General features: G+C 44.4%; 1 protein-coding gene across 3 annotated transcripts in view; it reads left to right on the forward strand.

Moving 5' to 3' along the window:
* The window catches only part of ARHGAP29 (Rho GTPase activating protein 29), a 258,004-nt gene extending 236,834 nt beyond the window's left edge, over window positions 1–21,170 (forward strand). For all 3 annotated transcript variants that reach the window (XM_033915737.1, XM_033915739.1, XM_033915738.1), the window contains 4 exons: window positions 4,301–4,607; window positions 4,956–5,055; window positions 11,875–11,976; window positions 19,135–21,170. In XM_033915737.1, the coding sequence (XP_033771628.1) occupies window positions 4,301–4,607; window positions 4,956–5,055; window positions 11,875–11,976; window positions 19,135–20,021 (1,396 nt within the window). In that variant the 3' untranslated portion in view covers window positions 20,022–21,170. The remainder of the gene's footprint in view (window positions 1–4,300; window positions 4,608–4,955; window positions 5,056–11,874; window positions 11,977–19,134) is intronic.
* The last annotated feature ends 3,784 nt before the right edge of the window (window positions 21,171–24,954 follow it).

A 24,954-nucleotide genomic window follows, 5' to 3' on the forward strand; every position in this document is an offset into this window, starting at 1 on the left:
CTGCTGTGGTTATAAGTACTCTTTAATAATTGTTCTTCTTTTTATATGTTGCAGAGCAGAACAAATATGTACGATGTTTGCGGGGAAGTTCCCCGTACCTCTCCTTCTTTGTATTCTATTCTAGTGGAGATCAATTGCTTTGGAACGAACTGAAGGGTACACTCTACTCCATTCCACTAGGAATGAGGGATATACGGAAAACTATGTATGTCATACTTCTGCAAAGCTAGTTTGCAGCTTGAGATTGATCACCTAACGTACGGACTCCTGTGGAAATTAACAGTAAGATTATTATCCAGGTAAGAACATAATCTTTCAGCCTAAGCACATTTCAAAGAAGGATGTCTGAGTGGAGCATTGAGAGAGAATTGGGGCAGAAATATGGACTCAGAGAGGGACTACACAGAACAGTGTTAGGCTCATTTAGAATTCTCAGTCTCTACTTTTTGGTAAGAGTGCATAATCCATCATTCTGGGCCAGTCTGGAGGAGCTAAAGGAAAGCAAGTTAGCAGGTAAGAACTAATTTCTCCATCCTTGTCCCAGAAGGGTAAGCTCTGCCATGCTACTTCAGTCTGCCATCTCTTACTAAGCCTGAATTGAGACCAAGCATGACCTGTTTGGAGGATCCTGCAAGACTCTCATCATCTTGTTGACTTTTACAGTGATGTGGAAAAAAGTATTTCCCCCCTCCCCCCCAACTTGTGATTTCCCCTATTTACATGTATGTCACACAGAATTGTTTTAATCTTTAAACAAAATGTAATATTACACAAGGGAACCTTGAGTAAAACAAATACTTTTTTCATCACTATTTATACTGTGAAACTCTGATGCATGCACAACTGAAAACCATCAGAGACTCATGGTCAGGCACATGAAGGTTTATCTCTATAATAAAACGCTAAGCCGCGCATGCGCACTTCCACTTGCGTGTTCCGTATGTCAGTGGCCTGAAGAAGTGCGTATGCGCGACTACAACACACTCGCGACCCTGTGGGGCAGTGGCAGCAACCGAGTGGTGGAGAGCAGCTCCGCTTCGCCCGTTGACCCTCCACAAACCTCCCGGCTCCAGCGGCGTAGGCAGCACTATAAACACGCTACTTCACGCCCTTCTACTGCCGATTTCCTCTGCCGCGTCTCTGATGACATCATCGGAGACAGACGTGAGAGAGGAAATCAGCAGTAGAAGGCCACGAAGCAGCGTGTTTAAAGTGCTGCCTACGCGGCTGGAGCCCGGAGGTTTGTTGGCAGTGGGAGGGTCAGGAGCAGGCCAGATCGAGCAGAACAACGGCAGTAAAAGAAGGGTCCAAACGGAGCAGGTAAGAGAAGAGCAGATCGCGGTAAGAGAAGGGAAAAGGGGGTGGGGAAAATGCTGCTACTGCTATACAGGGACTTGGAGGGGAAGGGAAATACCGCTGCTGCTTCTGCACAGGAAAGGGGGGGATAGGAGGGAAGTGGGATGGAAATGCTGCATAGGGAAGTGGGATGGAAATGCTGCTGCACAGGGAAATGGGGAAAAATGACAGACAGACAGCGGGAGGGAGGGAGACAGAAAGAAAGAAAGATACAGGGGCAGGGAGAGGGACAGAAAGACAGACAGAGAAAGGGGGCTAGGGAGAGAGAGAGAGACATATATTCTAGCACCCGTTAATGTAACGGGCTTAATGACTACATAATAAAACCCTAAGCGGCGCATGCGCACTCCTACCTGCGTGTTCCGTATGTCCGTGGCCGGAAGGAGTGCGCTTGCGCGCCTACAACTGCCCCACACTCGCGAAGGGAGAAAATACAGAAACAAAGAGAGACTGACAGACAGCCAGGGAGAGAGACAGTAAGACAGGGGGCCAGGGAAGAGACAGAGACACACAGGGGGACAGAGACAGAAAGAAAGGGGGGCAGGGAGAGAGATAAAAAACATAAAGTAAGTAAGAAAGAAAGAAACGCCTCAGCGACCCATTGTGCTAAAAGTCTACACATCTATTCTAGCACCCGTAAATATATAACGGGCTTAAATACTAGTTAAATATATATATATATATATACACTAGTGTTTAAGCCCGTTACATTAACGGGTGCTAGAATATGTGTCTGTCTGTCTTTCTTTCTTTCTGTGTCTCTCCCTGCCCCTGTCTCTCTCTTCCTTTCTTTCTGTCTTTCTCCCTCCCGCTGTCTGTCCTTCTTTCTGGTTCTCTCTCTGGCACCCTGTCTGTCTGTCTGTCTTTCTTTCTTTCTGTCTCTCTGCCCACTGTCTTTCTGTGTGTCTGTCTTTCATTCTAATGCGCTGCTTGCCTGCCTGTCTTTCTATCTCTCCATGGCCCCCTTCTGTCTCCCCTCACCCAAAGCAAACTAAGATTGCTCCCAGGCTCCCTTTCCCTCTCCGTCCCCTCCACTTCCCTGTGCAGCAGCAGCATTTCCCTCCCACCCTTCCCTGTGCAGCAGCAGCATTTCCCAGCCTTCCCTGTGCAGAAGCAGCATGTCGTCCCCCCACAACACACACACACTGCCCTGTGCAGCAGCAGCATTTCCCCCCCCACACACACACACACTTCCCTGTGCAGCAGCAGCATTTCCCACCCTTCCTTGTGCAGCAGCAGCATTTCCCGGCCTTCCCTGTGCAGAAGCAGCATTCCCACCCCCACACACACACACACTTCCCTATGCTGCAGTAGCATTTCTCAGTCTTCCCTGTACAGAAGCAGCATTCCCCCCCACCCACACTTCCCTGTGCAGCAGCCATATATCCCAGCCTTCCCTGTGCAGCAGCAGTATTTCCCAGCCTTTCCTGTACAGCAGCAGCATTTCCCAGCTTTCCCTGTGCAGCAGCAGCATTTCCCGCGCTCCCTTCCCAGCCGCCGCGTTTAAATTCAGATAAAAGCGCTGCACCACGCTACCGCTGGCTTCAGCGTCTTCTATCCACTGCGGCCAACCCTTGCGGAAACAGGAAGTAGTCAGAGAGGGCGGGCCGCAGTGGACAGAAGACGGCGAGGCCAGCAGTAGCGCGGTGCAGCGCTTTTCTCTGAATTTTAAATGCGGAGGAGGAGGCTTTAAAGTACAGTAGCTGGTTTTGGCGGTGAGTGAGGGCGGGAGGGGGGAGTCGCTGGCTGTGCTGTGTCTCTGTGTTCGAATTCGGCAGGAGGGACACAGCACTTGTCAGTGGCCACCGAGGTCAGCAATGGGGGGAGGGCGAGGACGCAGCTCAGGAGACTGGGAAGGTGTTGGCGGGCGGCGGCTGGGGCCTCCTCCTGCAGGCGCTCGTGTCTCAGGGGTCCGGCAGGAAGAGAGCTTGCCTGCGCTTCCTCCCAGCAGCAGTTGGTGAGTGAGGGCGGGAGGAGGGGAGTGGCCAGATTGTTCCCTGCCGCCGGGTTCTAAAACGGCCACGGATCACACACCACAGCGGCAGGGAACACGCTGTTTTAACAACGCATGCGCCGATAACCTTTTATTATATAGGATATACTATGAAGAATACTTTTAAAATACATTAACACTACTTGGCAAGTAGCACCTTTGTTTTAGCACAGAGGCCAAAATTAAAACCAGTGTGATGAACTATTGGTCAAATCTTATCTACTCTCTCCTTTAGGTATTTTATTTGGGAAGCTGGATCACTGTAGTTCCTTTCTATATAAAGGATATATACTGTAATTGCAAAAGTGGACTTGGGATCATCCCCCTACATTCTGGCATTGGAGGAGTGCACTTCATAACAATGATATTGGAAGCTTGTGATGCATATCTTACTGATTAAACACAAGAAATTATTTTGGTCCATTTGGGAACCTTATGTACAAACCCCTCCAGGCTCATAGCTTGGTACTTAGTGATTTACGACTCTGAGCAATGAACTATATACGTAGATAATTTTTTAGTTGGAGGAGGGAAGGAGGTAGGGTGGAATGGGTTTGGGATGATTCAGGGAGGATGAATTGCTTTATTTCCTGTGGAGAGGACTATAAAAACCCAAGCTCTCTACATTGTTTGGATCTGTTTTATTGTGATGATCATCTCTTTATTATTTCTCATATGATTTTTTTTTTTTAAACAGTATGATCGCTGCAAACTCTTGTAGAAATGTGATGAGCAAAGCACAAATTGTATATTTTGTTCATTGATAAATGGAGGAAGTTGGTGTTAAATGCTGTTAATGCTGAGTTCACTAGAAGGTTGGGGCAGAAATGAAATTTAGTTATGTTTACAAAGAATGTTGTTTTCAGATGCTTTAAAGAGTTTCCACATTATTTTTAATTTAACAATGTATTAACTGATTTATGGACAAGTGAGTTTGTTTTTCTTTCTCAGAGTTGCACAAGCAGCAGATGAAAACAAAATGTCAGCCAGCAATCTTGGTATAATATTTGGACCTACTCTAATCAGGCCACGACAGACTGATGCCACCATTTCTCTCTCATCTCTTGTGGACTATCCATACCAAGCTAGAGTAGTGGAGCTTCTTATAACTTATTATGATAAAATATTTGATGTTCTGGTGGATCCCCTTTCTGCTTCTCAGTCGGATGAGAGCTGCTCCTTTGGAATTGCTTTTCCAACAGAAGAGAGAGTGACACAGGAAATCAGGAAGTTCCAGTCAGTCAGTGCTAACAAGGAAGTAAGTATTGCCAAAGAATATTTTTAGCTGCCACTGTTTTTAGATGTGAAATATACTTTGGAAAAATTTACAAGATCATATGATATTAATGAATAATTACAAGATTTTCAAGATGTCTTTGTAAACATATTTGTTAAATGAATGTGTGTTAAAGGGGTAGCTTCATTTGTTTCAACATACGTTGTTTTAAAATTGTAATTCTGAACGTTGTCTCCATCTCTTGTTATGTGAAGCGCAGTGAATTTCATTGAGGTATTTGCGGTATATAAATAAAAATTGTATTGGATTTCTTATTTCTCTGCGTTTGCATTTTAATTTATGAACTCTTTCCCATTTTTCTAATGACAGGATATTCTGGTATCTATAAACAAGAGTGCAATATCAGAAAATGATTTACTGTTTCAAGGACTAGAAGACAGAGAAATCACAGAAGAATTAAGTATAACTGGTTAGTGTCACTTTGCAGACTGTGTTTAACACATTTTGTAAACGTCTGGTAGTGATGATAAATTGTGTGCATTCTAGTAACAAAACATGTTTTTTTAATTAAATGATAAAATTCAGGTCTCCAATAAATGTACTTACTAGTTAATTACAGTAAAGTATATAAATTATATCAGGACAAGCAGGCAGTATATTCTCACATATGGGAAACGTCATCCACGGAACCCGGTATGGACAGTCAAAAAGTGTACTGTCACTTTAAAAGTTTGACCGCACAGGTGCTTACCTGCTCAACATCGGCTCACGGGGGGCTGTCAGTTTTCAGTTATCCGCAGAGCTGAGAAGCTGCTCTTTAAAGTCTCTCTTAGTGCATCAAACTTTTGCTGTTTGTGCCTTCCTGTTTATATTTTTTCTATTGCTTTGTCATTTTTCTATTTTGTTCCTTTTGTTTTCATTTGGTTCAAAAATTATTCTTTTTTTTAATCGCATTTTAGTTTTAGACCTTCAGGCTCATTTCAGCCAGTTTTCAGGCCAGGAGCATCGACTTTGTTTTTGGTATACCAACTACTCATAGTTTATTTAAAATTTGATTACATGCCTGTCATAATTCTAGGCGAGAATACAATAATAAAATAAGGCGATACAAAAATTTAAAACAAAGACATATACAAACTGACTACATAGACCATAAACATACCAGACAGATTATACGAGGGAAGGAGGAACTACAATAAAGTTGAGAAAAGAAAACAATAATGGGAAGATTCAGAGGTTTGCCCTTCAATGTCCAAGACTTCTAGTGGTTTCAAGCGGTGCACTCGATGCCACAGGGCCATTTCAGGCAAGGATCCACATAACGGGTGTGTCCAGTGCCTAGGTCCTGATCATGTTGATATTTCTTACACACTATGCTCTCATTTGCAGAAGAGGTCACTCAAAACCAGAAAGTTGCAATTAGAGAAATTTTCTGGTTCAACTTCAGCTGCATTGACTATAGCTGAAGGTTCTCATGGTAACGCCGAACGTTGCTCAACATTGACAATGGTACTGACTGTTTGATGATGCACTTCACCACCTTTTTGCCGATTCCACCATCATTGGAGGAGCCTTGTAAGAAAGCTAAGAAACATTAGCATCTCTCTTTTTTAAGGCAGGCATTGGCATCATCCCAAGCATCACCATTGATTCATTATAAGAATCAACACATCAATCCCAGATAACCATCTCAACAGTTGGTGTCTCCTCTGAGGCATTCCTTGACATTGAGGTCCTCAATGCCTCAACACCCAACACAACCAGCACCTAATGTACCCACGTCAACATCAGTACCGGTGCCATCTCTGCAGGAACAACTTTGCATGCTGTTGCAGAAAAAGCTACCTGAGCTGCTGCAGATGCACACTATGTCAATTCCTGATTCCACACTCCCAGCCTAAGCTCAGTCTGATTAATGCCCAAAAACTCCTTTGAGGCATCGAGCTTGGATGCCATGACATCAAGTATCTGCATCGTCGTCAAGGCAACATAGTTATCGTCCTATTCTTGACATTCATCAAGGCACTCATGTCGACTATTGTCTCAGCCCTCACCCGATGCTATCCTTGATATTAGCCTCATCAACCTCACTCTGCAAGACCTGATGTTGAGGAGTATGACTGAACTATCTCTATGCTCTTTCAGCGACTATCCAGAGCTGTTAGCTAATTAGTTTTATAGTATACCTTCAGATCCATCTCCTCTGCTGCCTCGTCGCAGGTCACCCCAAGAGTCTGTGTTTCACAAAGTTCATAAGACAGATGAGGCAAGCACCCCCAATAAATATGGAGTCTGAAACAGAACTGCGCGCAAACTCATGAATGCACTTGACTACAAAGAGTGGCCTAAAAACTGTTCCACTACCTCATGAAAGAAGCCTTATTTAAAAACTGGGAATCTCCACTTTGTCCCAGTAGCTCCATACAAATTGGACACTTTACCGTTTGCAGTCTTGTCCCTGGCTTTGACAGACCACATTTACAGCACTGGTCTGTGGTCATAGAGTCCACCTTGAAGAGAACAAACAGCACCCCAGAAAAGAAGGCAGGACTCTGGACAAGTTTGGACACCGAGTGTTCCAGGGCTCTATGCTGGCAAATAGAATTTTAAGCTACAATTTTACTTTAGGAGATAGATAATTCTTCGTATATTGCGGCTACATTGGTTGAATCTTATGTTTTTTATCCAGATTTGTGAGATGCTGTAATTCAGGGGTGCCCACACTTTTTTGGCTTGCGAGCTACTTTTAAAATGACCAACTCAAAATGATCTATCAACAATAAAATAAAAAAAACCCACAAAACACAGTGTATGAGGAGAAAATGTTAACTATAATCCGCTTAGAACTGCAAGGTACAAGCGGAATAGAAGTCATTAATGTAATGTAATGTAATATTTGTGTCTTTTTTCAAAGAGGTCAAGGCAGATGCGCAATTTCAACTCAGTAACAACTATACAAAAATAGATGAATATACCCCCAACCCTTTACTAAACCGCGATAGTAGTTTTTAGCGCAAGGAGCTGTGCTGAATGCCCTGTGCTGCTCCCGACCCTCATGGGCTCCCTGCACTAAAAAACATTATTGCAGTTTAGTAAAAGGGGGCCATAGTGCAAAATATAGACAGCAAGATATAAATTCTCAAAATGGACACATTTTGATCACTAAATTGAAAATAAAATAATTTTTCCTACCTTTGTTGTCTGGTGATTTCATGAGTCTCCAGTTGCACTTCCTTCTGACTATGCATCCAATATTTATTTCTGTCTTTCTGTTTCTTTCTCTCTGCCCCCTTCTTTCTTTCTCTTTTTCTCTCTCCCTGCCCCCTTCTTTCTTTCTTTCTGTCTTTTTCTCTCTCCCTGCCCCCCTTCTTTCTTTCTTTCTGTCTTTCTCTCTCCCTGCCCCCCTTCTTTCTTTCTTTCTGTCTTTTTCTCTCTCCCTGCCCCCTTTCTTTCTTTCTGTCTTTTTCTCTCTCCCTGCCCCCTTCTTTCTTTCTTTCTGTCTTTTTCTCTCTCCCTGCCCCCTTCTTTCTTTTTTCTGTCTTTTTCTCTCTCCCTGCCCCCCTTCTTTCTTTTTCTCTCTCCCTGCCCCTTTCTTTCTGTCTTTTTCTCTCTCACTGCCACTTTCTTTCTTTCTCTCTCTCTCTCTTCCCCCAAGCCACCGCTGCCAATTTAAGCCACCACCGCCAATTTCTCCCTGCTCCCCCAATGCCGCAAAGCCAGGCCTGTACCAGGGCCCACGAGCCTTCCCTCCTCCCCCCCCACATCAATTGTGATGTCAGAGAGGAAGTTCCAGGCCAACCAGGCAGCGATTGGCTGGCCCAGAACTTCCTCTCCGCCGTCACAATTGACCGGGGGAGGAGGGAGGCTGCACACGCCTGGCTTTTGCGGCGTCGGGGAAGCAGGGAGAACGCAAAGGCAACACAAGTCTATCCGCGATCAACTCGCGTTGTCCTTGCAATCAACCTTTTTTGCACTCCTGCTGTAATTAGTCCAGTTCCATTTTTTACATCAGTTTTTTAATATCCTTCTGCACAAATATTGCCATCGTGGTTTGGTCCCATAAACCTTATTGGGACATTGATCCCCAGCCCATACCCCCTACATACATTGTTCTGTTCTTCTCTTCAGGAGACAGATAATTCTCCAGGCATTCCAGCTTCATTGGTGGTATCTTATGTTTTATATCTAGATTTGTGATAATGCTATAATTTAGTTAAGTTCCATTTTTCATATCTACTCCGAGCCTATCCAATATGGCTTTTTGATTCATCTTTGACATATTGATTTGAACCTACATTGTTTTTTCAGACAGGTCCCAGATACATGGTAATTTCAAACCCGATTGATTTGGAATTGCTTTCCATGTATTTTAAACTAATATTTCTGTTAATGGTTTTATATTTCATATATTTTTATCATTCTTGATGTTTTTAGGATGTTATTAATTTTATCCTTGCTTATGTGAAATGTGTTTTTTTCTTGATTTCAGTTCTTTCAATTAGCTAATATGTGTTATAATACTATGGCTTTTATTAAGTTGTGTTTTTTTTTTTTTTAACTTACATTTATATCCACTTTCTTATATCAGTCATGTGCATACTAACCTGGTATGTATTTTTGTCCAGTATATGCATCTCCTTCAATTAGTCAACGTATCACGATCATTATTTACCGTATTTTCGCGGATATAACGCGCACCATTGTAAAACGCGCACAGGGGTATAGCGCGCAGAAATCACGATGATATGTACAAAAACTTTTCTATACCGCGCTCAGGCATATAACGCGCATGCTGCCCGACTCTCCTCTGGCCACCCCGACTCTCCTTTCGCTCTCCCCGACTCTCCTCTGGCCACCCCGACTCTCCTTTCGCCCTCCCCGACTCTCCTCTGGTTGCCCCGACTCACCCTGACTTTCGGTGCACTGCCCCGACTCACCCTGACTTTCGGTGCACTGCCCCGACTCTCCTCTGGTTGCCCCGACTCACCGTTCACCCGCCCTGACTTTCGGTGCACTGCCCCGCCTCTCCGTGCCTGTCCCCCTTGAAGTCCTGTCCCCCCTTGAAGGTCTGCCTGTCCCCCCTTGAAGGTCTGCCTGTCCCCCCTTGAAGTCCTGTCCCCCTTGAAGGTCTGCCTGTCCCCCTTGAAGATCTGCCTGTCCCCCCTTGAAGTCCTGTCCCCATCCTGAAAGCCTGATGCCCCCCCTCGACGTCCGATTCTTCTCCCCCCTCGGCAGGACCACTCGCACCCCCACCCCGAAGGACCGCCGACTCCCCGACAATATTGGGCCAGGAGGGAGCCCAAATCCTCCTGGCCACGGCGACCCCCTAACCCCACCCCGCACTACAGGGCAGGAGGGATCCCAGGCCCTCCTGCCCTCGACGCAAACCCCCTCCCCCCAACGACCGCCCCCCCCCAAGAACCTCCGCCCGTCCCCCAGCCGACCCGCGACCCCCCTGGCCGACCCCCACGACACCCCCACCCGCCTTCCCCGTACTTTGTGTAGTTGGGCCAGAAGGGAGCCCAAACCCTCCTGGCCACGGCGACCCCCTAACCCCACCCCGCACTACATTACGGGCAGGAGGGATCCCAGGCCCTCCTGCCCTCGACGCAAACCCCCCTCCCTCCAACGACCGCCCCCCCCCAAGAACCTCCGACCGACCCGCGACCCCCCTGGCCGGCCCCCCCACCCCCCTTCCCCGTACCTTTGGAAGTTGGCCGGACAGACGGGAGCCAAACCCGCCTGTCCGGCAGGCAGCCAACGAAGGAATGAGGCCGGATTGGCCCATCCGTCCTAAAGCTCCGCCTACTGGTGGGGCCTAAGGCGCGTGGGCCAATCAGAATAGGCCCTGGAGCCTTAGGTCCCACCTGGGGGCGCGGCCTGAGACACATGGTCGGGTTTGGCCCATGTGCCTCAGGCCGCGCCCCCAGGTGGGACCTAAGGCTCCAGGGCCTATTCTGATTGGCCCACGCGCCTTAGGCCCCACCAGTAGGCGGAGCTTTAGGACGGATGGGCCAATCCGGCCTCATTCCTTCGTTGGCTGCCTGCCGGACAGGCGGGTTTGGCTCCCGTCTGTCCGGCCAACTTCCAAAGGTACGGGGAAGGGGGGTGGGGGGGTCGGCCAGGGGGGTCGCGGGTCGGCTGGGGGACGGGCGGAGGTTCTTGGGGGGGGGGCGGTCGTTGGGGGGAGGGGGTTTGCGTCGAGGACAGGAGGGCCTGGGATCCCTCCTGCCCGTAATGTAGTGCGGGGTGGGGTTAGGGGGTCGCCGTGGCCAGGAGGGTTTGGGCTCCCTCCTGGCCCGATATTGTTGGGGAGTCGGCGGTCCTTCGGGGTGAGGGTGCGAGTGGTCCTGCCGGGGGGGGGGGATGTATCGGACGTCGGGGAGTCGGCCGGGCAAGAGGGCTTGGGCTCCCTCTTGCTCCGATCGTGGATGCGGGTGCGGGTGGGAGCGCGTGCGAGCGGTCGTTCGGGGTGGGGGTGCGAGCGGTCCTGCTGGGGGGGTGAATCGGGCGTCGGGCGGGGTGGGAACTATGTTTAAAAACTTTTGTATACCGCGCTCAGGCATATAACGCGCGAGGGGTATGCGCGGTACGTAAAATCACGTATAACGCGCGCGTTATATCCGCGAAAATACGGTATATTCATCCAGAAAATCTTTATTTCACTCTGCCCAGTCCTGACTTCACAACTTATTTAATTTGTTAGTCACACCATCTTAAATACTTTTTTCATCCACGTCCATCTTGGTTATCTCACCATTTCCATATTTTACTATGGAGCCACCATTCATGATGTACCTTTTGCTTTGCATCACGTAAATCACCATGGTAGCACAATTTTCCATTTTTCCATTTATATTAATCCCTTACACATACATTATATTAATTTCACAATTTTAGGACCCCTGAGGAAGTCATGTGTTAGCCAAAATACAGACCATGTCGGGTCCGCTACCAGGGTCAGGTGCTCTTCACAGTGGATGTATTTGCTTAAATTTTATCTCAATAAATATTACATCAAGAACATTGGACTTCACAGTTTTTGCTTCTTTTTGCATTTATTATAACTCAGAAAGCCTGACAGATTAGCATATCTTCTGCATAGCTTTCAACTCTGGAACTTGTAGGAAAAATTGGTCATGAAAGTAAATATTATTTTCTTCAGTGTTGCATTTCTGCTTTTTACTAATGGCTATCTGGCTAAATTTAGCTTTATATTCATGAAATGTGATTCCATACAGTATCTTAGAAGGAAAAAGTATATAATTTTCTTTTGTTTCATTCCCAGAACATGTTTTGCTGCCACATGAAGAATCTATGATGAAACATTCCCCATTCAAGCCTATTATATTTGCTTTAGATGGTGAAACTACTACTGTAAAGGAAACCGGTTAGAATCTCTATTATTAATACATAATATGTGGATTTTAGAGGGACCCTTTTAATATCTCTCATAAGGTAGCACTTTATAGTGACATAAAACTAATATGTGTTATAAAACAAAATATCAACTGGCCAGTGTTTATAAATCAAAAATAAAGGCATGACTAAAATAATTTGAAAAGATTTTTTGGGAAGTTTGGTGTTGCCCAAAGTGTCTAGCAAGAGATTGCTTCATTTTAGTTCCTTAGTCATATGTAGTATAAAAGTAAAGGTGAGAAAAATGTGCATTATCTTTATAAATATCATCATATAAAAAACTCAAAATACAATTTGCAGTTTCTATGTTAGATATTTTTAGTCATCTAGATTTTTAAAAATTCATATTCATTGCATAGATAAGAAAAAAAACACATTCCTTTTTTGTGCCCTTCTGTATCATAATTTCTCTGAGGACAAGGAGGATAAGTTATCACAGCATGGAGTGATGTCACCAAAAGAGCCTTTTCTCCAGCTTAGAATACACTTGAACTGTTGAATAGCTCCACTGAGCATGCATGCCACTTCACACCTGCAGCTGTCCTGCACCTGTCTCTTTTTTATTTTTCCATGAAGCAAATCAGGGCTTGCTTTATGTTAACCTTGTAGAAAACATTTGTATAGATAATGTCATTTTCTACATCTTTTCCCATTAGCTTCATAGGTTTATCGGTCATTTTTGCTGAGGACTATGAGCTCCCAGTTTGATTTTGTAGTGGTTATTTTTCCAGATTAGAGATCCTAGCACAAACTCCCAGCAACTTTAAGAAGTACACTAGATATAATGGCACCAGATCCATTACAGACATCCGTAACCTACTCTGCATTGCCTGGTGTCCCTCCAAAGGCCATAACATCCTCCCTTCCCAGCGAAAGTGTCGCACCTCAAAAGGTCTTAATGCCCCACCCCATCCAAATATCCCTTGAGTCCCTAAAAGAGCTGCCTTTATAACCGTTAGAGGTCTAGGGGATGTTTTCTGGGAGGAGCGGTTCCCATTTGTTCCTGCCCTGTTAGCGTCAGCTGTAAGATGATGCCCCTAGCCGGGTAACTCTACACTGCCAGCCTGGGTGTATTTGGAATTGCTTTTCAGCCTGATACTCCTGGCAGTAGAATAACCACAGCAAAAAACAGGTTATTTTACTGTTTTGTTTTTTTAGTGTAATTTCCTGAGGTTTTTATAGCATCATGTTTTAGTCATTTTTTTTGTTCTATGCTTTTTCTTTCAATAGCTTTGTGTTAAATTTTAGATAGTTGTTTTTTGGTTTTTTTTTAGCTATTTTTAAGATATTGGGTTGGATTTTTTTTAATAAGTATAAATAGTATCTCCCCTATTTTATTTTATTTTTTTTTAAAAAGAGGACCCTCTTTTAAAATAGTTATGTTAAGGGTTTTAAGTAGGGCTGCACCTTTAATACATTAAGGGCTCCTTTTACTAAGTTGGGATAGCATTTTTAGTGCGTGCAGAATATTAGCACGCGCAAACCTCCACGCTATGCGGAAAAACTTAACGCCAGCTCAATGCTGACGTTAGCGTCTATTGCGCATGGCAATTCTGCACATGCTACATGTGCACTAAAACCGTTAGCGCAGCTTAGTAAAAGGAGCCCTAAATGTTTAACATGCATTACAAATTTTAACACAAATCTGTGTCCCTTCCCCTGCGGTTTGGGTATCTCACTCCTCTTTTTTCCGACCTCTTTCTTTGGCTCTCAACTCTTGACTCCACAACACCCAAACTCTCCCACACACCAACCTCCTCCCTGGCAGTGGCGTACCTAGGGGGGGGCGGGGGGGGCGGGCCGCCCCGGGTACCAGCCCTGAGGGGGTGTTCCCGGCCTTGCCGCTCAGTCCCCCCCCACGCCCGAAGGACCGCTCGCCCCACTGACCTTCCAGCACACCTATGAAGCAGCCCGCAGCAGGATCGCGACGTCAGCAATCCCTCAGCTGCTTGGGCGCTGCTTCCTGCGCCGCGGTCCCGTCCCTCCTCTGACGTCAGAGGAGGGGGCGGGACCGCGGCGCAGGAAGCAGCGCCCAAGCAGCTGAGGGATTGCTGACGTCGCGATCCTGCTGCGGGCTGCTTCATAGGTGTGCTGGAAGGTCAGTGGGGCGAGCGGTCCTTCGGGCGTGGGGGGGGCAGTAGCTTAAGGTAGCCCGGCGCAGGAAGCAGCTCCTAAGCAGCGCAAAGATAGCTGACGTCGCATCCTGCTGCGGCTGCTTCATAGGTAGTGCGGGGAGGCCAGGGGGGCGAATGGTCCTTCGGGGTGGGTCGGGGCATCAGGCCTTCAGGGTGGGGCGGGCGGGCGGGCAGGCAGACTTTCAAGGGGGAGGGGGGGTGACAGGCAGGCAGGCAGGCCTTCAAGGGGGGGTGCAGGTCTTCGGGGGGGGGTGCAGACCTTCAAGGGGGTGCAGGCCTTCAAGGGGGGGACAGGCAGGCAGGCCTTCAAGGGGGGACAGGCCTACAAGGGGGGGGGGGCCAGGCCTACAAGGGGGTGCAGGCCTACAAGGGGGGGGGGACAGGCCTTCAAGGGGGGACAGGCCTTCAGGGGGGGGTGCATGCCTTCAGGGGGGGTGCCGACCTTCAAGGGGGTGCAGGCCTTCAAGGGGGGGGACAGGCCTACAAGGGGGTGGGACAGGCCTTCAAGGGGGTGCAGGCCTTTGGGGGGGTGCCAACCTTCAAGGGGGGGTGCAGGCCTTCAAGGGGGGGGACAGGCCTTCAAGGGGGGACAAGCAGGCAGGCCTTCAAGGGGGGGACAGGCCTACAAGGGGGTGGGACAGGCCTTCAAGGGGGTGCAGGCCTTTGGGGGGGTGCCAACCTTCAAGGGGGGGACAGGCCTTCAAGGGGGGACAAGCAGGCAGGCCTTCAAGGGGGGGTCAGGCCTTCAAGGGGGGGACAGGCCTACAAGGGGGTGGGACAGGCAGACCTTTAAGGGGGGACAGGCCTACAAGGGGGTGGGACAGGCAGACCTTTAAGGGGGGATAGGCCTTAATGGGGGGACAAGCAGGCAGGCCTTCAAGGGGGGGTCAGGCCTTCAAGGGGGGGGGACAGGCCTTCGGGGGTGCAGGCCTTCGGGGTGGGTGCAGGCCTTCGGGGTGGGTGCAGGCATTCGGGGTGGGTGCAGGCCTTCGGGATGGGTGCAGGCCTTCAGGGGGGGACAGACCTTCGGGTGGGGGGTACAATCCTTCGGGGAGGGTGCAGGCCTTCAGGGGTGGGGTTTAGGCGTTCAGAGGGGGACAGACCTTCGGGTGGGAGGTAAAGTCCTTCGGGGGGTGCAGGTCTTCAGGGGTGGGGTGTAGCCCTTCTGAGGGGGGACAGACCTTCGGGGGAGGGGGGTCCTGGTGTAAAAGTACACAGAGGGAGAGAGGGAAGGGGGGGTTCAAAGATACGTGCATATGCCAGACTTTGGGGGTTAGAAATAATGGGTCTAAAAACAGAGGAGTGGGAGAGAGATGGTGCATAATGGGATTTAGGGAGGGAAGGAACAGAAAGGGAGAGAACTTGGAAACAGGGGATGGTGTGGAGGGGGGATAGAGATACTGGATAGGAGGATAGTTGGGAACAGAAAGGGAGAGATGGTGGATCCTGGGGTGGTGGGGAGTTGAGAAAAGGTGAATCTGTGGATGGAGACAAAAAAAAGGAAAGATGCCAGATCTCCGGGAGAGGGAAGGGAAACGGAAGGGGAGAACAGAGATGGCAGACGGATGGTTAGCACGGAGAAAGGAGACCCTGGCAAGCAAGACAACAAGAGCCTGGGACCAACAAGATTTGAATATTGATCAGAGAACAAAAGGTAGAAAAAATAATTTTATTTTCTGTTTTGTGATTACAATATGTTAGATTTGAAAAGTGTACATGAGACAGCTTGAAATGGGAACTTTTCTATTTTTGTGAATGGCAAGGCTGAGTTCAGTTAAAATATATGCTTTATAAGAAAATATAATAATGTGTTTTATAAAGTTTATAAGCATTGCTGGCATACTCGGTGAGGTGTTCCTAGTGTTGGTGGTGGTGGTAGCATGTCAGTGTGTTGAGAGGAAGAGGTAGTCTGGGAAATTCTGCTGAGCAAACTCTGGGCCCATTTCCACCCCCAGTTAGTCCACTCCACTCAACTGGTTCACACACGGAGTGGGTCTTTGGGTGTTATTTCTGGGTAGTTGTTTTAGAATCTCTTCCAGTGGTTTGTCAGTATCTCCTTCTGGTCCAAGGAAGGAAACTTTGTCAACCTTAGCATTGACCTTCAGAATATGTTTGTAACAGCGCTGCTTGTGTGGCATTAGGCTATGTAGTGATCGAAAGAAAAAAACAGACCTTTGCACATTTTTGCACTATATGGTGGGTGTATGAGGAGATTCATTTCCTGCACAGTTAAGTCCATGTGAAGTTACCTTGTGCTGTATTTGACATCTAGCAAGGTCTCTGTTTGGAAGGAAAGATCTAAGCTTAAAAATGAAGTGGCCAGAAGTTATGTTAAAAGTAGATAGCGTAGCTGGTTTTAAGAAAGGTTTGGACAAATTCCTGGAGGAAAAGTCCATTGTCTGTTATTAAGACATGGGGGAAGCGTCTGCTTGCCCTGGATTGGTGCACTCAGCAGCAACAAATACTAGTTTTGGCTGGCTCTTTCCCCGCATTTCTCCTCTCTTCCCCACGATTTAATATCCAGTTCAGGCAGTAAGTAAATGCATCGGCAGGGGGGGTCTGGTAAGTCTTGGGGGCTGGGGATGGAAGGTGAGAATCAGTTCTGGAAAAATGTGATTTTTTTTTTTTAAGTACTTTGTGAAATTTATTGTTGTTGTGAAATTTATTGTTATACTTTGTTTAAACTTAAAAAGCGGTGTCATTAACAGTGAATCTAATCGAAAAAATCGATTCAACAGGGTGAATCGAATCGAATGAAATATTTTTCTCTGAATCGGGCAGCACTATTGGCTACCATGAGAATGGGCTACTGGGCATGATGGACCATTGGTGTGACCCAGTTAGGCTATTCTTATGTTATGTTCTCATCTGTAGGGGCCTTTGTTTTCACTTCTTATTTTAATGTATTTTTTTCCTGGGAACTTATCAGTGTTTTTTTATAATGGGAACAAAAATGGAAGAGAATTAATGTGTGTGGAATGGGGGGGTAACTAATTTCTTCAGCTAAATAATTCAATCCACTTCAAACAGACATAGGAGAACTCACGCACCATTCACACACCCTCCAACCAAAAACGTCAAAAGAAAAAAACTGTTCGACAACCTCCTAGCCATTCGAGCTGCAACACTTGACCCCCAACTCTACAACCTATTGACCTCGACCACAAACTACAAAACCTTAAAAAAAGAAATAAAAACCCTTCTATTCAAAAAACACATAAAACCAAACTAACATAATCAGAACTGTCCCAAGCATCACCTGCAACTACTCCATATGTACTTCTGATGTCATGACAATTCCGACATAATTTATGTTATGTTATGTTTGGAATAATGGTTACATAAATGAGGTTCAATAAAAGAAAATTTTCACTGCCTGTTTCTATTCTGACCATTTATTCCATTTCATGGTTATTGCAAAAAAAAAAAAAAAAAAAATTTTTCCATGAGGGGGGGGGGGGGTGTCAAAAAATGATGGGCCCCGGGTGCCACATACCCTAGGTACGCCACTGCTCCCTGGTGTTTGTTTTTTTTTGTTTTTTGTTTTAAATCTTCGGGCAGTGTTGACAAAATCATCATCTTGCTGTCGACCTGCCCCAGAAGTCTTCTTTCAGCAGAAGTTCACCTATGCAGAAACAGGAGATCGCTGCTGAAAGAAGACTTCCGGGGCAGGCCGATGGCAAGATACTGATCTCGTTGAGTTGGGTTTTTTTTAACCACCAGGGAGGAGGTAGGTGTGTGGGAGAGTTTGGGAGTCGGTAGTTGAGTTGAAAGCCAAAGAAAGAGGTTGTGTGGCAGGGTCCCGTTAGGGGGAAGGAAGGAAATACCGTATATATGTTTATTAAGAACTTTATATACTGCATAACAGCCTAACAGGATCCAAGCAGTTTACAATATATAGTTCATATTCATCAAGAAAAGAACTCCATTAAAAATAGAAAAGGAAAGATTAAGCGCAAAAGTTAACAAAAATTTTCATAAAATATAACAAACATCTCAACAATAACAATTCAAATAATAAAACAAATAATCAAATAGAAAGGTGTCACATGATCACGAATAAATGCCTGGCTTAATAATCTAATAGCAGTATTCTGCACTGTTTGTAAACGCTTCAACTGTCCTGACCCAATGCCTGCATATACTAAATTGCCATAATCTAACTTTGATAATACAAAGGCATGAATTAATTTAAGCAATGATTTCTCATCCAAAAAATCTCGAATGGCTCTAAGCTGTCTTAGTGCCCCAAAACCTTTAGCAACCACGCTTGAAATCTGTTCCTTAAAATGTAATCGATTATAACCCCCAAATATCAGAGTATGTCAAGACCCCCATTTTCCTCCCCCCAAAAGGAGGAAAAATGGTTGACTTGATTATGTCGGGCGGCTTAATATTCAAGTGCCCTGCCAGGCTCTGCATCCAGCACCCCTTCCTCCCCTATCAGGTTCTGTTCCCAGCCCCCTTCCCTCCCCTGTCAGGCTCTGTTCCCAGCCCCCTCCCCTGTCAGGCTCTGTTCCCAGCCCCCTCCCCTGTAAGGCTTTGCACCCAGCCCCTCAGCATCTAACCTCCCTCCCTCCCTGCCCTGTCAGACTCTACACCTTGTCCCCCTCCCCTGTAAGGCTTTGCACCCAGCCCCTCAGCATCTAACCTCCCTCCCTCCCTGCCCTGTCAGACTCTACACCCTGTCTCCCCTCCCTGACCTGCCTGTGTACCTCCTCTGGTGCTCCTGCCCGCTGTACCTCTGGACCACCAGGGATCGGCAGAGGATGGACAGGACATGACAGGAGTACCAATTTTTGGGAAGGCTATGGCCCCTGTAGGCCCCCCCTTCCGACACCTGTGCACCATATCATATAACATGAATAGGAAATTTTAACAATACAGCTAAGAACAATACTATTATCAAAACAGTTTAAAAATTGTTTTATGGGGTATGCAGTTTCTTTATTGGAATATGAATATTTACCTTTTTAAAATATATTTTTTTGTAGGTGTTACTATCCCTTCAGTGTCTGTGATAGATCATGGACCTTCTTCATTGGTTACTGAAGACATTTTTAAACTAAACAGTTCATTACAAGGAAAACCTCGTCATCAAACTAACAAAGTTCATATGCGTTCTCCAAGGACAAAACCAATTTCTCGGCCTCTAAGTTTACCTGTTGACCACATACCACCTTCATCAGTTTTGAATAAGAAAAATTCCAGAAACACAAATTCTAATTCAGACAGACTTGGTAAGAGTCTCACTATTGAAGAAATTTCTGAGACTAAGTCGTGTTCTGGGGTTAATTCATGTTACAGACTTTCTTATGATACATGCATGCTCAGGAAAACTTGGGATAAGCAGTATAAACAATATGATATGACACCTAGAACTGCAATGATTATGACTAATATATCACAGGAGAACTTAGCACATGAAAGTGAAAATGCATGTGCCATATCGTCTTACAATACTGGTAACAGTACAGGAAATGCCATAATTGCAGATAAGCCATATACAGTGCCTGTTAGATCAATGAGGATGACTACAGAAGGGAATTCTTCAGATTCTAGCCCTCTTGCTGCTTTCAGGGCACCTAGAACTTTACAGCCCCCACCAGGGACCTTTTATAAACCTCCTTCCATTAAGATAAAGGAGAGTGAAGAAGACCTTTCTAAAAGTGATGCAACAACTACCAATGGTGGACTTAGCCCAGATAACATACAGAAATCTGTGACAGACTCTGTCTTTACAACAGACACATCTAAACAACTGGTAGGTCAACAGAAAATTTGTTCAGAGGGCGTTCAGGCAGATGGAAAGCCAACTTATCAGAGGCTGAGACCAAAAAGAATGCAAGAATTGGAACATCGAGAAGCACATTTCGTATAAAGCAGCGGAAGCATCAGTTTTCTGAGTTGCTTACTGATCCTAGTTGTTCCTTTCTATCTTTCTTTCTGAAAGGCATATTTTTTGGGCCATATTGGAAATATATTAGTATTACTATCTTGAACAGGGGGAATTGAAGTGAAAAGATTGAAGTTCTGATTTGAATTTTCTTATGGAGAAGCAGTTTTTAAGCTGATCGGTGTATTTGGCATAACTTAATGATTCACTTGGAGAGCTTGCGCTAAGTTCTTATTTATGGAAGGAAACTGGTTTCATCTCTGGAATTTTTTTTTAAAAGTGTAAATTATGTAGTACAAGAAAATAAGTGGTGATTTCTTAAGTTAAGCATAAAACAAATCTTGCATTTTGCCATATAAAAATTTCTCTGTTCAATTTTTCAAGTTGTGCAATTAAAGTGCTGCATCTGAATAAATTACGAAATAGCCTTTGAGGCATAATTGTATATCCTATATGTATATTTTATGCTGATATGTTTTCATCTGTTACCTGTTTTTGTATGTTGTCACTTTAATATTATTTATACTGAAAAGATGCACTTACTGATTTTTACTATTCAAGGAAAACATAAATTAATTTGTAATTTTTAATCCATGTAGCTTGTTGCCCTGAATTTTATGTATAGGTTCAGTAGCAAAACTAGTTAATTGATGCCATCTAAGTAAGCACCTATTGCAGCGGTGCATTTCTAGGTTCTAAAAGCCAACATACCCTCTTTTTTAATGTTCATCTTTTCATCATTTCTTGCTTGGTAACTCTGGAAAGAAATGAGTAGATAATTTAACACTTAAATGGCAAAATTGACAGACAAAAATGTCTGCCTTCAGTATGTGCATCAAAATGTTTCACTTTATAATTGTATTTTATATATAAGCTGTTACATTTTCTAAGACAAATATATTAACTTGTTAACATATTTTAAAGATTTCATGGCTTCTAGAGTAAAATATTGGGTCTTAAATTATTAAACAGTAGATTCTCTGGTTCAGCTTTTACTAAGTTTGTGTTAATCCATGTTGTATTAAACATTAAACTATCTCTGAAGCCTTCTTTTGAAAACAGAATGAAAAGCTATATGCACAGATATATGTATTACAATGAATATGATTTTTCATATTAAAATATTTTATGATAGAGGTGTAAAGTGTGAATCAGTTTTAAAAAGACAGCAGTTAAGTGCAGTAGCTCATATGAAGAGCCATGTATTCATTTTTGCTTGATTCCTTTATAGAGCTCTGTTATTAGCTGCCTGAAAGCTTGCCATACATACTACATCTAGTTTTGTGAAATCCAAATAGCATTTTTAATCATCGATGAATTTGTGTTGGAATTTGTATGTTTCAAGCCATGTACTAGACACAGATACAATCATTCTTGCACTAATCACAAATTAGATGTGATATAAAAGCTGAAATTGAATAGATACCAGTCTGCATCAGCAAATTTGGCAAGCAGAAATGTATGCAGAGTAGTAAAAAGGTAAAACCGAAGCAATAATATTTTCTCCCATAAAAACCAGGATAATGCAGTCTCATAGGTGATAGAATCCAATGGATACCAGGATGGAGATTCACTCTCACAAATCCCAGAACCTTCTGAAAAGTTTTAGTGAATTTTAATAGGGTCTTCAATGCTTAAACCCTACTGTTAACTTCTTCATTCCTTCTTATCCACTTGGTTGTATTGGGATGTGCATCATTCTTCTTTAAAAATAAAAATCAAACAAGAAAGATAAGACTCATAAGGCCCCCCCTAGAGGTACTGGAGGGATCATCAAACACAGGTGCCCAACCTACTAACAACCCAATGGGTTCAAGACTACCTGTGGGTCCCTACACCATATTTAATAAAGGCATTAATCCTCTCAATCTTCCTTAATTATCAGGGGGTGTATTGGAAATAGACCCTTCTGCTAAGAAAGCTATGGTTTCTGGTGAATGGGGTATTTTCCAAGCAGGCATAGTTATAGGCAGCGCCTTCTGAAATACCTAGAGGAATGTAGCTTCTACTTTGCTCACCTTTGGTGGGCTTCTGGGGTTTGAGAGGGTAAATCTCCATTCTTGGCTGTCAGGTTGCTGGTGCACAGGCCACAGCCTGTAATTGTTAAAACTATATGGACCATAACTTCATTTTGGTGTGAAACCCCCTAAGAAATGAAGCTATTGGAGGGTTTTGACATTTAGAGAACATTTTACTCCCTTGGTATTGTAGTCAATATATGGATTTTAAAATTCGCATGATGATGGCACATTCTTATCTGCAAGTATTTTCCTGCTCAGGATAACAAAGGCATAGAGCATGCTTGCAGATTATATGCAATTAGCCTTTTGCTTTGGTGCTATTTTTATGGAATGTACTACCATAGGAACTGTGAGTGATGTCAGATATTAGACACGTGAAGGTGTATTTCAGCTTTATGATTAATTGTGGAAGGATGGGTCAGGGAATGCTATGATTTTAAGTAGGTATTGATGATATTATTTTTTTGTAATTGTGTATTACATAGGTCAGAGTTGGCTAAATGTTGACAGTGTCTGCTAAATTAAATAAAATGAAGCAGGTGCAGTTCAAGCATTCCCCTCAAATATGCACTGGATCTTACAACTTATGCTGCGTAAAAAAACCTAAAAAAATCAGAGATCTACAGAGTTTAAAAGAAAAGCATGAACAAAGCACAAGCATGGTTCAGCCAAGCACTCTTCAGCAGAAAGTTTCCATCCTACTACTAAGAAAATGAGAATTCTCCCCAACCTGTCGAGCATTGAGCTTGTTTGAACTAGGGTATTAATCATGAATCTGCATGTTGTCAACCTTGCAGCCAGTGTGTACTTCTCAGTGTGTACTTTTCCTGAAATCCCACCAAAATTTGTACAAACAATCCTAAATTTCCTGCTGGGTACAGCCTCTGAAACCTGTACAAATACCCATCAGCTTCTGAGAGGTTTGGAACCTCCCAAAATGGCTTCTGTCTTCTACTCATACCATCCACGAGACCTGTCATTGTTTATTGAAAGCTTCTATACTGTTACTAATGACTGGATAGTCAATTCTGAGTGGTTTACATTGGCTTCTACAATGGTGTTTCTATGCATGAGCTTCAGTAATGGTGGTGTTATATATGTATAATTTATGAGATTCTATAATGTTACAGTATATGAGCTTCAAAGCTTCAGTTATGGTGTTACAATACATGAGCTACATTTTATGAGTTTTTATGATTTTGATACACGAGCTTCAGTAGTTACATTACATAATGACGTTACAGGACATGATCTATGAACATCCAGAAGAGGCCTGAGAATCTCCCTTGCAATACCCAATAGCTTTCTAGTGCAACGTCTACTGATACCATTACTATTAATTATTTCTATAATGCTACCAGATGTATGCAGCACTACACAGAGTCACAAAGAAGAAAACATTCCCTGCTCGAAAGAACTTACAATCTAAACAGCCAAGAAAGACAAACAGGATGTCATGGAACAGTTAAGGGGGAGCGGTTAATCAGCTGGCTTGGATGGTGGGCAGAGGACTAGGGTTAAGGATTGAAGGCTTTATCAAAAAGGTGGGTTTTCAGTCTGCTTTTAAACAATGTAAGGGAAGGTGCTTGGTAGACAAACTCAGGTAATTTATTCCAGGCGTAAGGGGAGCAGCTAGATGAAAGGAACGAAAGTCTGGAGGAGAAGGGTACAGCTAAGAGTGACTTATCTGAGGAACAGCGTTCTTTGGGAGGTGTATAAGGAGAGAGAAGAGAGGAGAGATATTGAGGAGCAGCAGAATGAACACACTTTTGTATGTCAGCAATAGGAACTTGAACTGTATGTGATGGCAGATAGGGAGCCAGTGAAGTAACTTAAGGAGAGGGGTGACATGAGTGTAGCGAGGTTGGTAGACGATGAGTCGTGCAGCAGAGTTTTGCACAGATTTCAAGGGGGGGAGGTGACACAGTGGGAGACCAGTTAGAAGTAGATTGCAGTAATCTAAGCATGAGGTTACAAGAACATGGACAAGGTGCTGGGTAGTGTGCTCAGAGGAACGGGTGAATTTTGGTGATATTGAAGAGATAGAAGCGATAGGTCTTAACAGCTTCTTGGATGTGCATAGAAAATAAGAGGTCAGAATCAAAGATGACTCCAAGGTTGTGAGAAGTATTATTTACTGAGAAAGGAGGAGGAGCAGAGGGTTTAGGAGGAAAGAGGAGCAGCCATAGGAGAGACGCCTTCTGCGTCTGGGTAAATCAGAGCCTCAGGTCCCTCCCCGGTGCATCCCAGGATGCACCAGGGAGGGGAAGGCCCATTTTGAAGAGGCAGGCCAGTTGGCAGGAGGGAGTAGGCATTCCTCCGGTCAGCCATCTAAATCAAGGTAAGAGGGAGAGGGTTCCGGGCGTTGTATGCATTGGGGGGAAGGTTATGGCAGTAGGAGAAAATGACCACAATAACACAAAATCTATGTGGTTGATGAATAGTCCAAACTAAATCACAAACAAAACCACACTCTTTAGAGAAAGTGTTGAATCGCTATCACATTTAAGCAAAAACTCTTAATTTATATTATGGTGGTACACCTCAGATAATGGAGCAGTTTTACCCAGTTCAGGGTTTTCTCATGTGTAATTACTTACACGCTCATGTTTACTTTATCAGTTACCAAGCACCTACCTATTTTTTACTTATTTAAAAATTTTTAATCTTTTTATTATACTCAGATTTTTTTTTTCTTTAAAAATTTAACCTTTTTACTAAACAGTATCTATCTTAATGCCACACAGGCTTTCTCCAAAGGAAATCGGCAAACTGGTGCAGAGCCAAAATTTACTTTCTTCAAGGCTTATGAATCATATTTTCTTTAAAGACTCATAAACTTCAATCAACCATATAACTTCAGTCAGCAATATAACTTAAGTGGCAGTGCTTATCTT

The sequence above is a fragment of the Geotrypetes seraphini genome, chromosome 12, assembly GCF_902459505.1.
Source record: "Geotrypetes seraphini chromosome 12, aGeoSer1.1, whole genome shotgun sequence".
Taxonomy (NCBI): Eukaryota; Metazoa; Chordata; class Amphibia; order Gymnophiona; family Dermophiidae; genus Geotrypetes; species Geotrypetes seraphini.